The sequence below is a fragment of the Callithrix jacchus genome, chromosome 17 (genome assembly GCF_049354715.1).
Source record: "Callithrix jacchus isolate 240 chromosome 17, calJac240_pri, whole genome shotgun sequence".
In the NCBI taxonomy this organism is placed as follows: Eukaryota; Metazoa; Chordata; class Mammalia; order Primates; family Cebidae; genus Callithrix; species Callithrix jacchus.
The window spans coordinates 35709979-35728027 of NC_133518.1; the positions used below are offsets into that span (position 1 = coordinate 35709979).

At 41.7% G+C, this 18049-nt stretch overlaps 1 protein-coding gene across 9 annotated transcripts in view; it reads left to right on the forward strand.

Moving 5' to 3' along the window:
• The window catches only part of WWTR1 (WW domain containing transcription regulator 1), a 256364-nt gene that overhangs the window by 188509 nt on the left and 49806 nt on the right, over nucleotides 1-18049 (forward strand). For all 9 annotated transcript variants that reach the window (XM_078354015.1, XM_054247076.2, XM_035278425.3 and 6 more), the window contains one exon: nucleotides 7098-7234. In XM_078354015.1, the coding sequence (XP_078210141.1) occupies nucleotides 7098-7234 (137 nt within the window). The remainder of the gene's footprint in view (nucleotides 1-7097; nucleotides 7235-18049) is intronic.

The following is an 18049-nucleotide window of genomic DNA, read 5'->3' on the forward strand; positions in this document are numbered from 1 at the left end:
AAAAAAAAAAGAGATGGGGTCTTGTTGTATTGCTCAAGCTAGTCCAGAACTCTGGGACTCAAGCAGTCCTCCCGTCGCAGTCTCTGTAAGTGCTAGGATTACAGGCGTGAGCCACCACACCTGGCTGGCATTATTTTGTATATGCCTACTATGTGCAGAACACTGCTGTGTCTCACAGGGCCATTTCTGTGGAACATTTCTTCCGGAGGAGCTTGTATTCTACTGGAAGAGAAAAGAGGTAGTAAGGGAAGAGGCTACAGAGGAATTTCACTGAGGGGATGAAGACAAGGAGCATTAAGTATAATTGATTTTTAAACCAGTCCGCCTTGGTTTTATGACCCCAGGCTGTCTTTAAATTCTCATCTCATTGGTATCATTCTCTTTAACTGCTCAGCTAGGTTGTGGCAAAAGAAGAGGCAGGTTGGAGGTTGCTTCCAAGTCCTGTCCTAACTGCTCTGTTGATGGAGGGGAGCCCTGTTATCTGACACTGTGTGTGAAACTCTAATATATTAAATAAGCGGGGGGCAGAAAAAAGACAAAACACTTATGTTTGAAGACAAAATCTTTCACCATAGAAATAAGCAGCATGCTGCTAATAATTTTAAATTCTTTCACAATGAAGCACTTGTAATTGTTCCTATTTTTATATCTTTGTATGTTTCCAGTAATACAAAATATATTATGTGGGCCTTCTCTATTTCAGAAAGTCTTTGTCGTGTGGCTTCCTTCCATAAAGTTAGTGTGGGTAAATTCATCCAAAAACACTAGGGCTTTTCCTGGATGGTAAGAAGCTAGAGGATTCTCTCTTTTTCTTTTTTTTTTTGAAACTGAGTTTTGCTCTTTTTGCCCAGGCTGGAGTGCAATGGCATGATCTTGGCTCACTGCAACTTCTGCCTCCTGGTTTCAAGCAATTCTTCTGCCTCAGCCCCCTGAGTATCTGGGATTACAAGCATGCGCCACCATGCCTGGCTAATTATGTATTTTTAGTAGAGACGGGGTTTCTCCATGTTGGTCAGGCTGATCTTGAACTTTTGACCTTGGGTGATCCGCCCTCCTCGGCCTCCCAAAGTGCTGAGATTATAGGCATGAGCCACTGTGCCCAGCCTGAGGAGTCTGTTTTTACAGATAAGATTTTTATCTTTGCTTTTACTATGTTTGCAAAATGTTTTTGATTTTTACAACTAGCCAGTACATCCCCATCATGCATAATGGGTATACTATCCGTGGTTGTTGAATAAACTTGAACCAAGTGTTGCCAACCTTGGACTTGAGGCCGGAGCTACCTTCTGTGCACTCACTGCTGAGTAAGTGAGTTTGGGAAGCCAGGAGAACTGCCCATGAAATCTGTAAGTGACTCTGGCGGTCATGATATTCCCAGAACAGACCTGTTTTATCCTCACAATGAGGAACTAGTGTATTGTTAGCTTTTCACCCCGTCACATGGATATGGGTAGTGTGACTAGGATATCTAATTAGGTCACACAGGGTAAGAGCTAGTATGAAACCCAGCTACCCAGGTATATGTGACTCCAAGACTTCGTGTGGTTTTTGCAGAGCCCACATCTTTAGCAGTAGCCTGCTCTGTCTGAAAGATGCCTATGTGCGTTATGCTGTCATTTCACGGGCCATGCTGACCCAGTGGGACTTGGATACCAGGTGTCCTTGGGATATGTGCCTAGAGGTGAGATAGTGAGTGGATGGTCAGACAGAGAGGATGGGGGAAGGGAAGGAGGAAGAGAGGAAAACCGGAAAGACTGGCAGAAGGGAAGCCCAGAGGCCATTGCACTCATCAGAGTGAAAGGTCGTGAAGGAGGTAGCCCTAGCTAGAGAGGAGGAAACTGGAGCAAAGTTAACAACCCCTCCCCAGGTTCATGGGAGAGGCCAGTCTGAGGGGAGGGTGGGCATGCTGCCCTACCAATTTTAAAACATTTTAACCCCAAACATGCAATTTACCTGATTAATAAAATGGCTTTCTATATTTATCTTTCTTGAAGAAAATATTGATCCATGAGGGAAAACTATTTCACACAACACAGTTTTTCATAACCTACCATTTCCAGCCAAATATCTTCTCAGAGAAGTGCTGACCTCTTTTGCTCTTTGGCAAACTTCATGGTTTTTGTCCAACTTGGGTTGTTCTCTAAGCAGAGACTCATAATGTGATTGGAGGGCAGGAATTGGTTGGTCTTTCTGGGACTGAGAGAATGAGGCTGTCTGGGAAGTAGTGGTCCAAGGGGCCCTTGAAGGAAGGGGAAAAGCCCCTTATATTTGTTACAGGTACCATTAACCCCACATGCTACCAGGGCTCTCCATGGGAAATACTTGTGGAGGATTTTTATTTTTTAGTACAGGAAAATAAAATTCTTATACTGGCAAGAAAAGTTTTTCTTCCTCTTAGGAACTGCTATTCTTTCTCTTTTTCTTTATAAACAGCATGGGATCAGGTGATTTATTCCATTTGTCTTCTGATTTGAGCCACACACAGATAGGAGCCAAATGTGTAGTTTATCTTCAGGAACTTTGTGTTTTTGTTTTTTTTTTTAACTTTTTTTTTTGAGATGAAGTTTCACTCTTTTTTCTTTTCTTTTCTTTTCTTTTTTTTTTTGTTCTTCTAAAGGAAGCTAGAAGTTTCACTCTTGTTGCCTAGGCGGGAGTGCAGTGGTGTGATCACAGCTCACTGCAACCTCTGCCCCCCAGGTTCAAGTGATTTTCTTGCCTCAGCCTCCTGAGTAGCTGGGATTACAGGCATGTACTACCACGCCCCGCTAATTTTGTATTTTTAATAGAGACAGGGTTTCTCCATGTTGGTCAGACTGATCTCAAACTCCCGACCTCAGGTGATCTGCCCGTCTCAGACTTCCAAAGTGCTCGGATTACAGGGGTGAGCTACCGCACCCAGCATCTTCAGGAACTTTTTATGCCTTACGACCTGTGTATTCATGCCTCAATTTTCTTTTTTGTCTTTTTGTAGCTTCATTAGTATTTTTGTTTTTCCTGGTTATGAAAACAATACATAATTACTGCTAAAAACCTGGAAAGTACAAAGCAGTTTAGACAAGAGAAATTACCAGTGAGCTTGTTATTTGCATATATTACCATACATAGTTTGGTATCTTTTTTCCTTTTTTCAATTTTCAAATATGAAAACTGTACAGTGTATGTATTTATAGAATACATGTATGTAGGCAGCTTAAATACACTTGTGTATGTGTGTGTATTTCCAAGGGAAGTTATACTTTTAAAACAGCAGAGAGATTTTTTTCTTGAGGTAGACTAAGCAAGGGAGTGAAGCCAGGAAGGAGGTGGGAGTAGCAGGGAAATGGGGATTAATCTAGCTAAATTGTGGGTCCTGGCAAACACTAAGATTACACTGAGAAATATGAGAAAGGAAATGACTCAGTAACATTGAGAGAGGAGCAGAGATGAGGCAGCAGAGTGAAAGAGTGAATGGTTTATCCTGGGTTTGGAAAGCGGTGGGAAGTAGAGGGAGCTGGACCCTGAGGCACTAAGTGATTAGAACAATAGGGGAATTTAGTTTTCAAATGAAATCATCAGGGCTGTATTAAGTACCTCTTGTGAGCAATAGCTCACTCTTACTTGTTGCATTCAGCCTGGGAGCCACTCTTGACATCATGTTAGCACAGCCTTAGAGCTGATGTCAGGTCGACTGGTCTGCAGAGCCAGGAATTTGAGTGGCTTTCTTTTCAGAGTTGTTTTGGAGCAGTGAGAACTGCTCACTTAAGAAAGGCTCCCTCTTATACTCCAGCCTTTGGGGAATACAGTGAGTGACACTTTTAATTAACAAATCCACTGGGAACAAAACTCCTTTAAATGTGTTGGTTGGGTGTGGAGTTTGAAGGCTGGGCCATGGAGGCTCCCACTGCACTGCGGGAGTGCTGGGACTTCAAGCCATGGGTAAGCTATACATCTTTGGGGTCAGAACTATCAGGATGAGGATAGAAATGTCCGCCCAGAAGGCCCCACACTCTGTCCCAGGGTACTTAGGCAGGCAAACTGTGCTGGCACTCATTAGGTAAGATGAGCTCATCTGCCACTTCAGATGCTGGGCTTCTATGCTAGATGTTCCTGCTCTCGCCACATTCAGGAGCCTCAGCCCACTTGTTCAGAATGGGAGGGGAGGCTGGGGGACCAGCATTTGTGAATGCATCATTCCAGCTCTTATGTTATTTCTATAGCTGGTAGCTGAAATTCTGAGCACACAAGTGTCCTTGTACATCTTGCAGCAAATGATGTCTGTTGCCACATCTCACCGGGGCCTGTACTGATGTTGGTTCTAGCACAGCATCAATATCCGTGGTGTCAGAGGTTTGTGAAAGAGGGAAGGATTCTTTTCCTTCTGGTACTAGAGTGGAAAGTATTTACGTAGGACATGTCTGCCTTGGAAAACATGCTGCTTTAATAGAATGAGTTTTGAAGGTATGATCAAAGCATTTCTTAGCTCTAATTATTTTGCTAAAGGGAGTTACTTAACTTTGATATCCTCATCAATTACTTTCTCACTTGGAAGGCCTGCGACAAGCCTGAGGTTGGCTGTGAGTTTCCACCTGCCCAGAACTACATACACTTTTAGTTAAACTGAAAGTGTAACTAAAACTATTGTTTTTATTATTATTTATTTTATACTTAGGGACATGATTTTCATCTCTTTTTACTTCAGTCTTTCCCTATTTATTTATTTATTTGGAGATGGAGTCTTATTCTGCTGCCCAGGCTGGAGAGCAGTGGCACGATCTCAGCTCACTGCAACCTCTGCCTCTCGGGTTCAAGATATTCTCCTGCCTCAGCCTCCCAAGTAGCTGGGATTACAGATGCGCACCACCATGCCCACTAATTCTTTTATTTTTAGTAGAGACAGGGGTTTCACCACATTGGACAGGCTGGTCTCGAACTCCTGACCTGAGGTGATCCGCCCACCTTGGCCTCCCAACATGCTGGGATTTTTGCCCGGCTTTTTTTTTTTTTTTTTTTTTTTAAATCACATTTATTCTAAAACCTTAGACCTTTAGACCCAAGTTTTCACTCAAGGCAATGTATGAGTTCCCTGTGGCAATACCCTCAAGTCTTGAGTTAAGAAATCTGAATAAGAATGTTAGCTGTGGCAGCATTTAAAGGTGAGGAAACAGACTGAAAAGGAAACCAGACAGATAACAACTTCAGTGCTAGGAGGTTTCTAGGAGAAGTAAACCCAATGAAAGTAAAAGTGATTTCCTATCTTACAGATTCAAAGGAGGCCATTGTTGTTCAAAATTGAGGTGTGTTTAACAGAAACAGCAATCATGCTCCTTTTGCTGTGTATCTAAGAAAGGTCAGCAGCGTGGGCCTGTCTGGAAGAGACCGGCCTAGTTGTGAGGCCCAAAACAAAGGGCCAACGTTTAGTTTCTTCTATCAAAGTTTGTTGTTTTTGATGGATGTGAAAAGATCTCTGATACTGGGCTGGGTGTGGTGACTTGTGCCTGTAATCCCAGCACTTTGGGAGACTGAGGTGGGAGAATCACTTGAGCCCAGGAGTTCAAGACCAGCCTGGACAACATGAGGAGATGCCCACCTCTACAAAAAAAAAAAATTTTTTTTTGAAACGGAGGCTTGTTCTGTCATCAGGCTGGAGTGCAGTGGCACGATCTCAGCTCACTGTAACCTCTGCTTCCCGGGTTCAAGTAATTCCCCTGCCTCAGCCTCCTGAGTAGCTGGGACTAAAGGTGCGCGTCGCCATGCCCAGCTAATTTTTTGTATTTTAGCAGAGATGGGGTTTCACCATTTTAGTCAACATGGTCTTAATCTCCTGACCTGGTGATCCACCTGCCTTGGCCTCCCAAAGTGCTGGGATAACAGGCATGAGCCACTGTACTTGGCCCCCCAATTTTTTTTTATTTAAATGAACCAGGTGTGGTTGCAGATGCCTGTGGTCCCAGGTACTCAGGAGGCTGAGATGGGAGCATTGCTTTAGCTCAGGACGTCAGGGCTGCAGCGGGCTGTGATTATGCTACTGCACTCCAGCCTGGGCAATGGAGTGAGACTCAAAAAAAAAAAAAAAAGCAGCAGCAGAAAGATTTCTGATACTGTTTCTAAAACAAAGTAGAAGCTCGGGATGAATCTATTCATCTTTAATATACATATCTGTATCATAAATTCTCACTAAAGGAAGAGCTTGACGGAGTGGGACGGGGTCTCTAAAGTACGAGGAGTGACCTGCAATGTGGTTAGGAAGGTGGCAGGCAAAGCTGGAGGCCACGTCTACCTTTCTTAGAATGTATTGGAAACTCTGAGCAGAAGCTTAGGTTTCATGTTGGGCTAGTTTCTCTGTGATTAAATCATAGTAACAAACTGGAAGTTGTATGTAATCAAAAGTGTAATCATGTCAATCATGTCTTCTCTGTTGGAAACCCTTATGCCTCAGTATCTAAGTTTCCCCATAAGCTGGCACTAGTCAACTTTCCTACTATTATTTCCTGCAACTCTGCTCTCCAGCTATACTGTTGTCCCCTTGCTTGGTGACAGTGAGCTTCTTGAGGGTTTTATGTGTCACCTTTGTGGACCTCGAAGTACTTTACACTCCTACTGTGAGAGCTCACTAATGTGGTGTTCAGAAGCTGGTTTCATGGGCCCATCTTTTGCTTGATGACAGCCAAAGGGATCCTCATTATGTCAATTACATGAGTCAGGAGAGTATGGGGGATTGGCTGGGAAGGAGATCATGGCTCCCCTTCCATTAAGGAGCTCACACTATAGCACCCCAGTGATTGGAAGCCTGGGAAGCAGTGAAGTGCTGGGGAATACAAGCTCCATGGGCCGAGGGAAGGTTTGCTGGGCTCACTGACTGCATGCAAGGGCCATCTGGATAGCGAAGTCTGGGGCTTGTGTTTAGAGACCCCTTGCAGAATCCCCAGTGTGGCCTAACCAGGATGCAGGGAAAAATAGGCAAGTATGTCCTTGGATGAAACCAAGCACAGCCTGTCAACCACTTATAAGCAGATCCTAAGCGAAGAACCAGTGTCATTAACTGTCATGCTGTTGTTGGTGATGATGATGATAATGATGCTGTCAGTTAAAAAGGTAACTAATTGTTTTCCTTCTTTTAGTCACATAGAAAAAATCACCACATGGCAAGACCCTAGGAAGGCGATGAATCAGCCCCTGAATCATATGAACCTCCACCCTGCTGTCGGTTCCACACCAGTGCCTCAGAGGTCCATGGCAGTATCTCAGCCAAATCTTGGTAAGCCCCAAGCTTTTCTAAAATTAAAAAAAAAGTTTCTTTTGTTTTGTTTTTTTGAGTTGGGGTCTCCCTTTGTTGCCCAGGCTGGTGTAGGACTCCTGGGCTCAAACAGTCCTACCCACTCAGTCTCCCAAAGTGCTGTGATTATAGGCGTGAGTCACTGCACCTGGCAGAGCCCCAAGCATTGACTCTGAGCTGAAGAAACGAGTGTTCAGTCAAGGGGTGGTGGGACTCGTAAGTGGCTCTGTCTGTCTCCATGTCTCTTCATGCACCCAGATGCTGTTTGCTCCTTCTGGCTGTAATACTATGTTGTCCTTCCACTGCCTTTGCCTTCTTTTCTTCATCTCTTTATCACCAGTTCATGATATTGCTGCCTCAGGTTTAAACTACAGTTCTGACTTGCCCTCCAATGGCCTTAATTGGAGTGGAAAAATCAGTTAGGCCTCCTGTCTTCATCTCAATTCAAAATTGAGGTGTGTTTAGCAGAAACAGCAATCATGTTTCATCTAAACTAAGGCAAGTAGGGCACATACCCACTTTGGGTGACTTTGGCCCCTGGCAACTAGCCTACAGGTACAATTCTAGTCTCAAATCCCTATCCTTATTTCCCTTTTTTTCTTTTTTTTTCATAATTGCTACATAATATGTGTCAGATAGCAGGCCAGGTGCTTCCATGCCTTACCTTATGAAAGCCTTCCAAAACCCCTACAAAAAGTAACCGATTCCCTCGTTTACAGATGAAGAAATTTTCCCAAAGTCACAAAGCTTGTGGAGAGCAGAGCTGGAGAGCAGGCTGGTCTGATTTTAGAAGGGAGTTAAGCATTACATAACCTGCAGGTGGCTTTTCCCCATACCTGCTGGGGATAATATGGCTCACTTTCTACTTCACTTACAGTATTTAATGTGTGATTTTTAGACTTGAGAATACTTTCTGCTAAAATTCCACTCAGTAGAGATAATCACCAGTGAATTAATATACTGCAGCAACAGAACCAGCCAGCTTTTTTAGTAGTCATTCCCTTCCTGCTCCCCAGGGCTAAAAATAAAAAAAAAAAGACGAATTTCAAAGTTTTACAAAAGATGGTTGCATTTCCATTTAAGATCAGATATCCAGATACGCTTCATACACACCACAGTTAATTTTAGGGAGTGTAAAGAATCTCCTGTTGGATTTTCAGGAATGAACGAGATGAAAATGGAAGCGTTATTCCTGGACACCCTTCCCTCATACTGTGGCTTAGCCAAAGTGAATATGAACTCAAGTAGACCCTAGTCAGCTTCAAGTGTCAGTTCTTCCAGGAAGTCTGAACCTACTGCTTTAAAGCTTGCAGATGTACAGTTTCCAAAAAGCAAATGACATGGAATAACCTCTGTTGTGTTCCTTGTCTAAAGGGCAGATCAAGGAAAATGCAACCAGCTGTGGTACCAACAGTGGTAAACCAAAGCCTCCCATGAGTCATTTTATCCTGAATATACAGGAGCTCATGTAGAAAACAGATGCCACTGTAGTAGAGACCCCAAATTAGGTGGCATTAGACTGGTTTTACAGTTTCTTTAACCACTTAATTTTCATCAAAAATTCTAAAAACTGATTATTAAAGTTTTAACTTTAACTTTGTATCAATTATAATTGGAAAAAAATCTTTTATGAACCCAGTTTACAAAAAAAAAAAAAAATCAAACACTTCAAAGAGGCATTTACAAAATCAGTCTTCCTCCAATCTCCCTTTTCTCAGTCCCCAACTTTGTTTCCTGGAGCCACCCAGTGTTTCTAGTTGTGTGTGTGTATATTTCTTCATACTAAGGTTAGCATATCATAACCACTGTTCTGTGTCTTGCTTTTTTCACCTGCCTGTCCATACATAGAGCTGCTTCTTTCTTTTTAAAAATTGCCTATTAGTCACATATATTAATATGCTATAATTAGTTTATTTAACTAATTCCCATCTGGTAGATATTTAGGTTACTAGTGTGTTGCTAGCATACAAATACTGGAGTGAATATCCTTTGTCATGTTCTTTTATGCACTCTCCTTAATTTTTAAAAATTGTGCAACACGTAGGAAGTGGACTAATTAAAAGAAGATTGAATGCTTGGAACTTGATATTGAAGGCACAAGTGAGTCTGCCTGCATGTGCATATGTGCACACACATGCACACACACACACACAAAGTCCAATTGCATTAGTAAAGTACATCTAAAGAAGTTGTAATCTGAACATTCGGAAACAAATTTATCTATAGCTCACTAAAATACCTTAATTTTCAGATTTCTATTTTAATTTAATTTTTTTTTTTTTAAGACAGGGTTTCACCATATTGGTCAGGCTGGTCTCGAACTTCTGACCTCAGGTGATCCGCCTGCCTCAGCCTCCCAAAGTGCTGGGATTACAGGCGTGAGCCACCACGCCCGGCATAATTTTTGTTACTATTATTATATGAGAAAGAGTCTTACTCTGTTGTCCAAGCTGGAGTGCAGTGGCACAATCTCAGCTCACTGCAATGACTGCCCCCTGGGTTCAAGCAATTCTTATGCCTCAGCTTCCTAAATAGCTGGGATTGCAGTCATGTACCACGATGCCCAGCTAGTTTTTGTATTTTGTATTTATTTATTTATTTCGAGACGGAGTTCGTTCTTGTTGCCCAGGCTGGAGTGAAATGGTGTGATCTTGGCTCACTGCAAACTCTACCTCCCAGGTTCAAGTGATTCTCCTGCCTCAGCCTCCTGAGTAGCTGGGATTACAGGCATGAGCCACCTTGCCTGGCTAATTATGTATTTTTAGTAGAGACGGGGTTGCTGCATGTTGGTCAGCCTGGTCTCAAACTCTGGATCTTAGGTGATCCGCCCACCTTGGCCTCCCAAAGTGCTGGGATTGCAAGCACGAGCCACCTCGCCCAGCCCTAATATTTGTATTTTTTGTAGAGATGGGTTTTCACCATGTTGACCAGGTTGGTCTTGAACTCCTGACCGCTGGTGATCCGCCCGCCTTGGTCCCCACAGTGCTGGGATCAGGCACCCGGCAGTTTCCAAATTTCTAATAAGTAAAGGCAGTGAATTTCTCAAGATACACATTCTGAGTTTTTTCCAACAATATTTGTGTATTTACCCATTGCAAAGTGCATATTTAGCTTATGGAGAATCACAGATGTGTCTGAAGGATGGAAATACAACCGTGAATGCCAAGTAAGTTCCAAAGACCAGGAATTAATTTAGAGAGTCTCTATACAGTCCTCATAATAAATGATTTACTCAGACTATTTTATTTCAAGCCATAACTCTGCCTGTGGTTCACAGTCTTTATTATAAATCTTTAAACATATAAAAATAAAAAGAGTAGAGCTGGGTGTGGAGGTGCATCCCTCTAGTGCCAGCTTCTTGGGAGGCTCTGAGGTGGAAGCATCACTTGAGCATAGGAGTTTGAGACTAGCCTGGGCAACAAACATAGTGAGACCCCCATCTCTTAAAAACTAGAAAAAGAAATGAGCAGATTCTTCTCCTCTCACTCTTTCTTCTTCTTAAATCTAGAGTGACTTTGTAAAAATAGGATGTTTTTTGATGGAATGCAGCTGACAAATAAGTGAGCTAAAGTGATAGGTCTTCTTTAATGAGAGGTGTTTATGTACATGTGAAAAAGATGTCAAAATAAAGTTAACAACATTACTATCAGATGACAGAATAGTACCTTTTATAACTAATTTTATGTATTTCTAGAGCTGTGATGTAATCAGTAGCACAGTTAAATACATTTAGAAACAAATCTCCTTGTATTGGGGTCCTATGTTTTTATAGGTTTTATAGGTTAGGTACATGAACTTGGGTGTCTGACTGCCAGAATTTGAATGCTGGCTGTGTAGTTGCTAGTTTGGTGACTCTTTAAGTTACTTACCTGGGCTTTGATTTCCTCATACGTACAATAGAGATGATAATATAAGAGGAACTTATGAGTTTATATATGTAAAGTGCTTAGAATTATGATTGCCACATAGTAAATTAAAATATATGTTTATTCATATTATTATCATTACCTTTATGGCAAAAAATTATTTTATATTTTATTTAAATATAGCATGTTATATTTTAAGACAATTTACTGTTCTTTATAAAGGCTTTCAAGAATAAAAATAGTTTTTGGGGCTGGTTATATTGCAAATTGCTTTAAATTAGGAACAAACAATATATTCATTATCTTCAGTGAGGATAGTGCCCTCTGGTGGAAATGTTTCAGTTACCTCTCCCAGAAGAAACTTCTTGGCACTAGACACCTTATTTTTTGTAAGAGCTTTAGATGTATTCCTGTAATGTGTCTTGTGAATCAAACCATATTTTTATTGTGAGAGGAAAGACCCATCACTTAGTCATCCTGGAGTAAATGACTTCATTAAAACAGGATTCTTTCTGCAGGTTGGCAGATTTGTTGAACAGTGAGTCTAAGTAAAACAAAATAAGCTCTGAAAGGGAAAATTGCAAAAATATATGTATATATTTTTGCATATATATATTGCACTTTAATTCAAATAACTGTCTCCAGTTTGGTCTAGCTTAAAACTGAAATTTTAGTTTTTGTATTTGCCAAATCAGGTTTTACCAATTTGGATTCTGTCCGAGTAGATCAATGGCCTTTGAGCCTGAATTCCCAGACATCCCCAATGAATGGAAGAAGAAAAGACGACCTTGGGGGACTTTAGATAATAAAGAAGAAACGTTACCATTTGGTGGAAGCCGTATCAGTATTGTCACTTGCAGGGTTAACAACTTGTTCAGAATCCTCACTTTTTTTTTTTTTGAGACCAAGTCTCACTCTGTCATCCAGGCTGGAGTGCAGTGGCATGGTCTCAGCTCACTGCAAGTTCTGCCTCCTGGGTTCAAGTGATTCTCCTGCCTCAGCCTCCTAACTGGGATTACAGGCACGCGCTACCGTGCCTGGCTACTTTTTGTATTTTTAGTAGAGATGGGGTTTCACCATGTTGGTCAGGCTGGTCTCAAACTCCTGGTCTTGAGTGATCCATCCGCCTCAGCCTCCCAAAGTGCTGGGATTACAGGTGTGAGCCACCATGCCCTGCCCAGAATCCTCACTTTTAAGTAACACAGGGGAAATTACTATACATATGAAAATTGTTTTCTTTTTCTTTACACAAACCAGATAGAAGTTTGTATGTTTTTTTGTGAAAGAATCTTGCTCACCCAGGTTGAAGTGCAATGGCACGATCTTGGCTTACTGCGACCTCTGTCTCCCAGGTTCAATCAATTATTCTGCCTCAGCTTCTCGAGTAACTGGGATTACAGTTGTCCATCATGATGCCTGGGTAATTTTTGTATTTTTAGTGGAGACAGGGTTTCACCATGTTGACCAGGTTGGGCTCAAACTCCTGATCTTAGGGGATCCACCCACCCTAGCCTCCCCAAGTGCTGGGATTACAGGCGTGAGCCACTCTGCCCAGCCAGAAATGTGTATATTTTAAGTAGGTTGTGGGCCTTTGTTACTATTAATACTAAAATTTTTAAAAAGAGGATAAGAGGGAAGCAAACTGGGAAATAGGCAGATAGACTGCCTACACAGGCTCTGTTATAATATATAGAACAATCGGCTTGAGAAAATGAAGCCTGCTGCAGATTTTAGTCCTGGGTTAGAGTGGTGGCGAAGTTGGCATAGGAGTGGGGTGGAGGATGGGGTCTGCTTCGGAAGAACTTGAAGTCAGAACTGAGTTTCTTTTAATTTAGACATTTATTTGCTTAGTAAATTAACCTCTGAGTCTCATTTTCCTTATCTGTAAAATGGTGATAATGATAGTACCTACCGGATAACTTTGAGTATTTAGGTAGTCCATGCCTTGGTACCTGATGTAGTGTAAGCTTCCAGCGGTTGTATTGTTATAGGTATTATTGCTAGCCTTGCTTTCTTCCCTTTCTGGCCCCTGTGTAATCAGAGGAAGAGCCTTTGATATGCTCTGTTAGAAGGCCATTCCATTCCTCCTTCAGGAAAACCCAACTGTGGTTACTGCAACTTATATTTGTTTGGGCACTTTTGCTTACAGATTGTGAAACTAGCTAGTGTGGTACCAAAAAATAATCTTTAACCTTGGACTGCAGTTGTGAGAGGATGAAGAGGAGCAAGCTTGTGACCATCAGGTCATTCACAGAGGGAGTTTGTGAAGAGTAGTCACACTTTTGAGTTAGAAGTGAAGAGCATTTTCCCCTCTGCAAGTAGTGAAATGTTAGGTTTTCCTATTTCTTAGCAAACAAATACTGAAATCATGCAACAACTTAAAATAGCTCTGTATTTTTAAATGTTTTTACCAAGAGAAAGTGACATGCTTTTTCCCCCCCTTTTTGATGATAATCCTGGTGACCATAAACCATGGTGTGCTGAGCTGCTGTCACACACTAATGGAGCTCTCTGTTGGAATGAGACCCTAACCTGGGGTGCCAGTATCCTTCTAGACAGTATGGGAAAAATAAAGGCTATAACAACTTAATTAGACTGCCAGCCCTAGCCAATTCAGAAACTTTTGGTAAAGTGCAGCCAGAGTTTATTTTCAATACTATAAGGACTTTTTAAAAATTACACACACACACACACGCACCCCCCTGCGCATGCGCGCGCACACACACACACGCACCCCCCCGCGCATGCGCGCACACACACACACAAACACACGCGCGCGCGCAAACACACACCTACTCACCCCTTTGAAGATGTGCCATCCACCAGGCCAGAGTCTAAGTCCTCCAGGTCTGTGTCTCGAGTTGCACTTCAAATTATAAACACATGTGGGTTTTTTGTTTTGTTTTTTTTTTTCAGGGCATACTTTTCAAGAGAAGATGGAAAATCTCGTTTGTGCTCGGTTTGCTAAGTTGGCTCGTTCTTCCCTCTAGGAAGTGTACAAAGAAACTTAATATTTTATCAAGAGCAAATAAAAGAGCTAAGGGATATCGGAGCCCTGTGCTGCTTAAAGCACTAGAAAGGTATCCTGAAAGTTCACTGGAAGTTAGATTTCTGCTTAGTCATCTTATGTTTCCTTTTTTCCATTGTTTTTTCTTAATCTAATTTACATGGTGAGTTCACAGCAGACACATCTGGCTACTGTGATTTTTCCAACTCTGATGTTGTCACTGTGTTTGGAACTTTGTGGTTTATGCAGCATAAACTAGCCTAAAGTGCACAGACACATACACGCACAAACCCAGAGACAAACAAAAAAAATTACCCATACACTTGGTGAGGGAGGGTGGGGGTGTTGGGGTGTTGTAAGATTGTTGTGGTGGAAATTTTGTGTTTATGGAAGAAAAGGAACACTGGTGGGCACAGGAAAAGGGGAAAGGTTTCTGTTTAAAAATGTTCTTCTTGGTAAGTAAAAAGAAGGAAAATTTTTCTAAACACTGTAGAAAATCAATTTTTATTTTGTAGAGATGAGGGGTCTCACTATGTTGCTTAGGTTGGTGTTGAACTCCTATATCTCAAGTGATTCTCCTACCTTGGCCTCCCAAAATGCTGGAATTACAGGCTTGAGCCACTGTGCCTTCATTTTTTTAGATTTTGAGGAAGCTGTCTATTGTCAAAATACATTCTAGTTAATCAGCATTATTGAAGGCTGCTCTTCTTTGGGGTTTCAAAAAGGAGATTCTTTATAGTTCCTTTCTTTTAGAGCTTTTAAGGAATATGTGAAATGGGGCTGAAAAACAATTACCAAATCAACGGATTCAGTTCTTTTTGTGTAATGAAGCAGGACATAATAGTATATAAAGAGGCCGGGCGCGGTGGCTCAAGCCTGTAATCCCAGCACTTTGGGAGGCCGAGGCGGGTGGATCACGAGGTCAAGAGATCGAGACCATCCTGGTCAACATGGTGAAATCCCGTCTCTACTAAAAATTACAAAAAATTAGCTGGGCATGGTGGCGCGTGCCTGTAATCCCAGCTACTCAGGAGGCTGAGGCAGGAGAATTGCCTGAACCCAGGGGGCGGAGGTTGCGGTGAGCCGAGATTGCGCCATTGCACTCCAGCCTGGGTAACAAGAGCGAAACTCCGTCTCAAAAAAAAAAAAAAAAAAAAAAAATAGTATATAAAGAAAAAAACATTATGTTTTTGTGGCTATATTCCATTTATCTTAGTGTGGATGAATCTTTATCTAGATCAGTGTTTATTTATCTTCATGTATTAAGATTAGGTGATGGAGACTTATAGGTTTTATTTATATGACGTTTAGAAATTTAGGCAGAAAATGTCTTCTTTGATAAGAAATAATAAGAGCCGTGAGAAACATCTGATGCCACAATTTTCCTAAAAAATATTATTCACGATAAATTTCAAAGTAGTATGCTAGGTGAATATTTTGGAAACCATACGCAAAGATGTGTTAGTTATAATAGTAAATAAACATACCTGAAATATGAAAATAAATGTATTTATTTATTTAGCTTTGGAGATGCAATCTGGGTCTGTCCCCCTGGCTGGAGTGCAGTGGTGTGATCTCGGCTCACTGCAACCTCCGCCTCCCAGGTTTAAGAGATCCTCCTACCTCAACCTCCTTAGTATCTGGGATTACAGGTGCCTACCACCACACCCAGCTAATTTTTGTACTTTTTAGTAGAGACAGAGTTTTACCACATTGGCCAGACTGGTCTCAAATGCCTAACCTCAAGTGACCCACCTGCCTTGGCTTCCCAAAGTAAGTGCTGGGATTATAGGATGAAGTCACCACTCCTGGCCACAAATATATTTATAACCAGTGGAATAATGGATATAGACCATGTAGACACATGGAAAACAGTTTGTTATAACATTCTAATTTTATACAGCTGACAAATTGTTTATGCTAGAGTTGTACTTCTATTTTTTAAAAAACACATTGCTTTCCATTTTTTTCACAAGACTAAGCTTCTTGAGGACAGGGACTGGATCTCCATTTGTGTATTTCTAGCCCCAGGCAAAGCTCATTATGCATCATAGGTGTACTCTTCTCTCTTCTGTAGAATAAATGTATTGAGTGAGTCAGTTATGTCTTTTTAAATGCTAGTAGTGATGATAGTTAGGCCTGTGAATTAAGGATGATTCCCTCTATTTTCTCTGTAAGGTGGTTATATTACTTTTACAATAGCCAAAATGAAGGAAAAAAAAAAAGAGAGGGAGAACAACAGGGGAGAACTTTGAACTTTTTTGTGATGGAAGAAGAGAATGGTGTGTTGAAAAAAGCTCCAGGCTCCGTGTGTGTTATAGACAAAACCAAGAATGCTCAGGTCTCTGCAGTTGACCAGTCTGCCTGTGGCAAATAGATTATTCACTAGTCTCTAAGATCAGTGTTTATCCAAGTGTGGTCCAGATCTACCCTTAGCTGGATCACACGGGGCATTTGTTAAACATATTTTTTTGAATACAGTTGTTTGTTTGCTCCCAATAGAACTATCCTGGCCTCCTGCTAGGACGAATACCCCTGGAAATTTCTGTGTCAGTAAATGTAGGGTGGACTCTGGAAAGGTGTGCTGTTTTCAAATGCTCAGATGACTCTGATCATCAGCTATGTGTGGGAGCCACAACAGAATTGTGTATGTTAGGGCTGGGTGCAGTGGCTCACACCTGTAATCCCCGTTCTTTGAGAGGCGGAGGTGGGCCACTACTACTACTGAGGTTAGTAGTTTGAGACCAGCTTAGCCAACATGGCAAAACCCTGTCTCTACTAAAAATACAAAAAAATTAGCCAGGTGTAGTGGCACACACCTGTAGCCTCAGCTACTCAGGAAGCTGAGGCAGGAGAATCTCTTGAACCTGGGAGGTGGAGGTTGCAGTGAGCCGAGATGGCGCCACTGCATTTCAGCCTGGGCAACAGAGCCGGACTTTGCCACAAAACAAAACAGCAAAAGAGTTGTGTGATAAAAGCACAGTGATAGAAAAATGCCAGTATAATAAAAATACAAGAACCTACTCAAATGTTCAGTCTTTAATTTATCTGAAAAGGACTTGGAGTATGCTCACCAACTCTGTAACTGGTTCTTTGTCTGAAATAGACATTTACTGTGGCAGTGGCTTTGTCATTTTGGTGCTTGATGTTAGTGCACCCATGAGCATTGGGTAAGTGAATACTAAAGCTGCTTCCCAGAGCATTCTGACCCCAAATATACCAAGTAAACTTCAAAAATGAAGGGGAAAAGTTATCGCTCGGGATCCATATTCTTGAAATGCATTGTTTGATTCGCTGGGTAAATGTACAAGCTTCAGTTTTGCTTGCGGAGTGGGTCTGAGAATCAGTCAGGCCTTCGTAGGCCTAAACCATGGGAATTCCAGAGAAGCACCCCACACCGTGGGGAAGAGAGAGGCCTTTTAGAAAGGTGAAGGCTAGGTCAAACTTTTTTTTTAGTCCTTTAACCACATAATCAATTAATTTTTAATGGAGTCTAATCCCTTCATCAAGCTTTAGACTTCTGTCGAGAGTTTTAAAAATAATTTTGACAATTTTAGTAACGTTTGCTGGCTGACTTCTGATAGTTTGCCCTCAGGAGCTTCCTTGCTGTGGAGAATTTCACCCAGTTAGGGTGAAAGGCAGGGAGTGGGATTGGGGGTGGTTTGTCATTCAGCCATTTGTTCCAAATTGATAAGTGCTGAGTGATATTTTGACACTTCTGTTTGACCTCCTTTTTGGTGTCTCCGGTAATGTTGCTCCTGCCTGTGTGTGATCATCACCTCCTCCTCTCAGGTACCAACTAATTGATTTCTTCCTCCTTTCTGGAAGTCTAAATTTATTCCCTGGGTGTTTTGCAGTTGCTGGTGGTCAGAACAGCTGTTCTTCCATGCTTTACTCTGAATAGTTCTCCAGGATGAAGTCAGC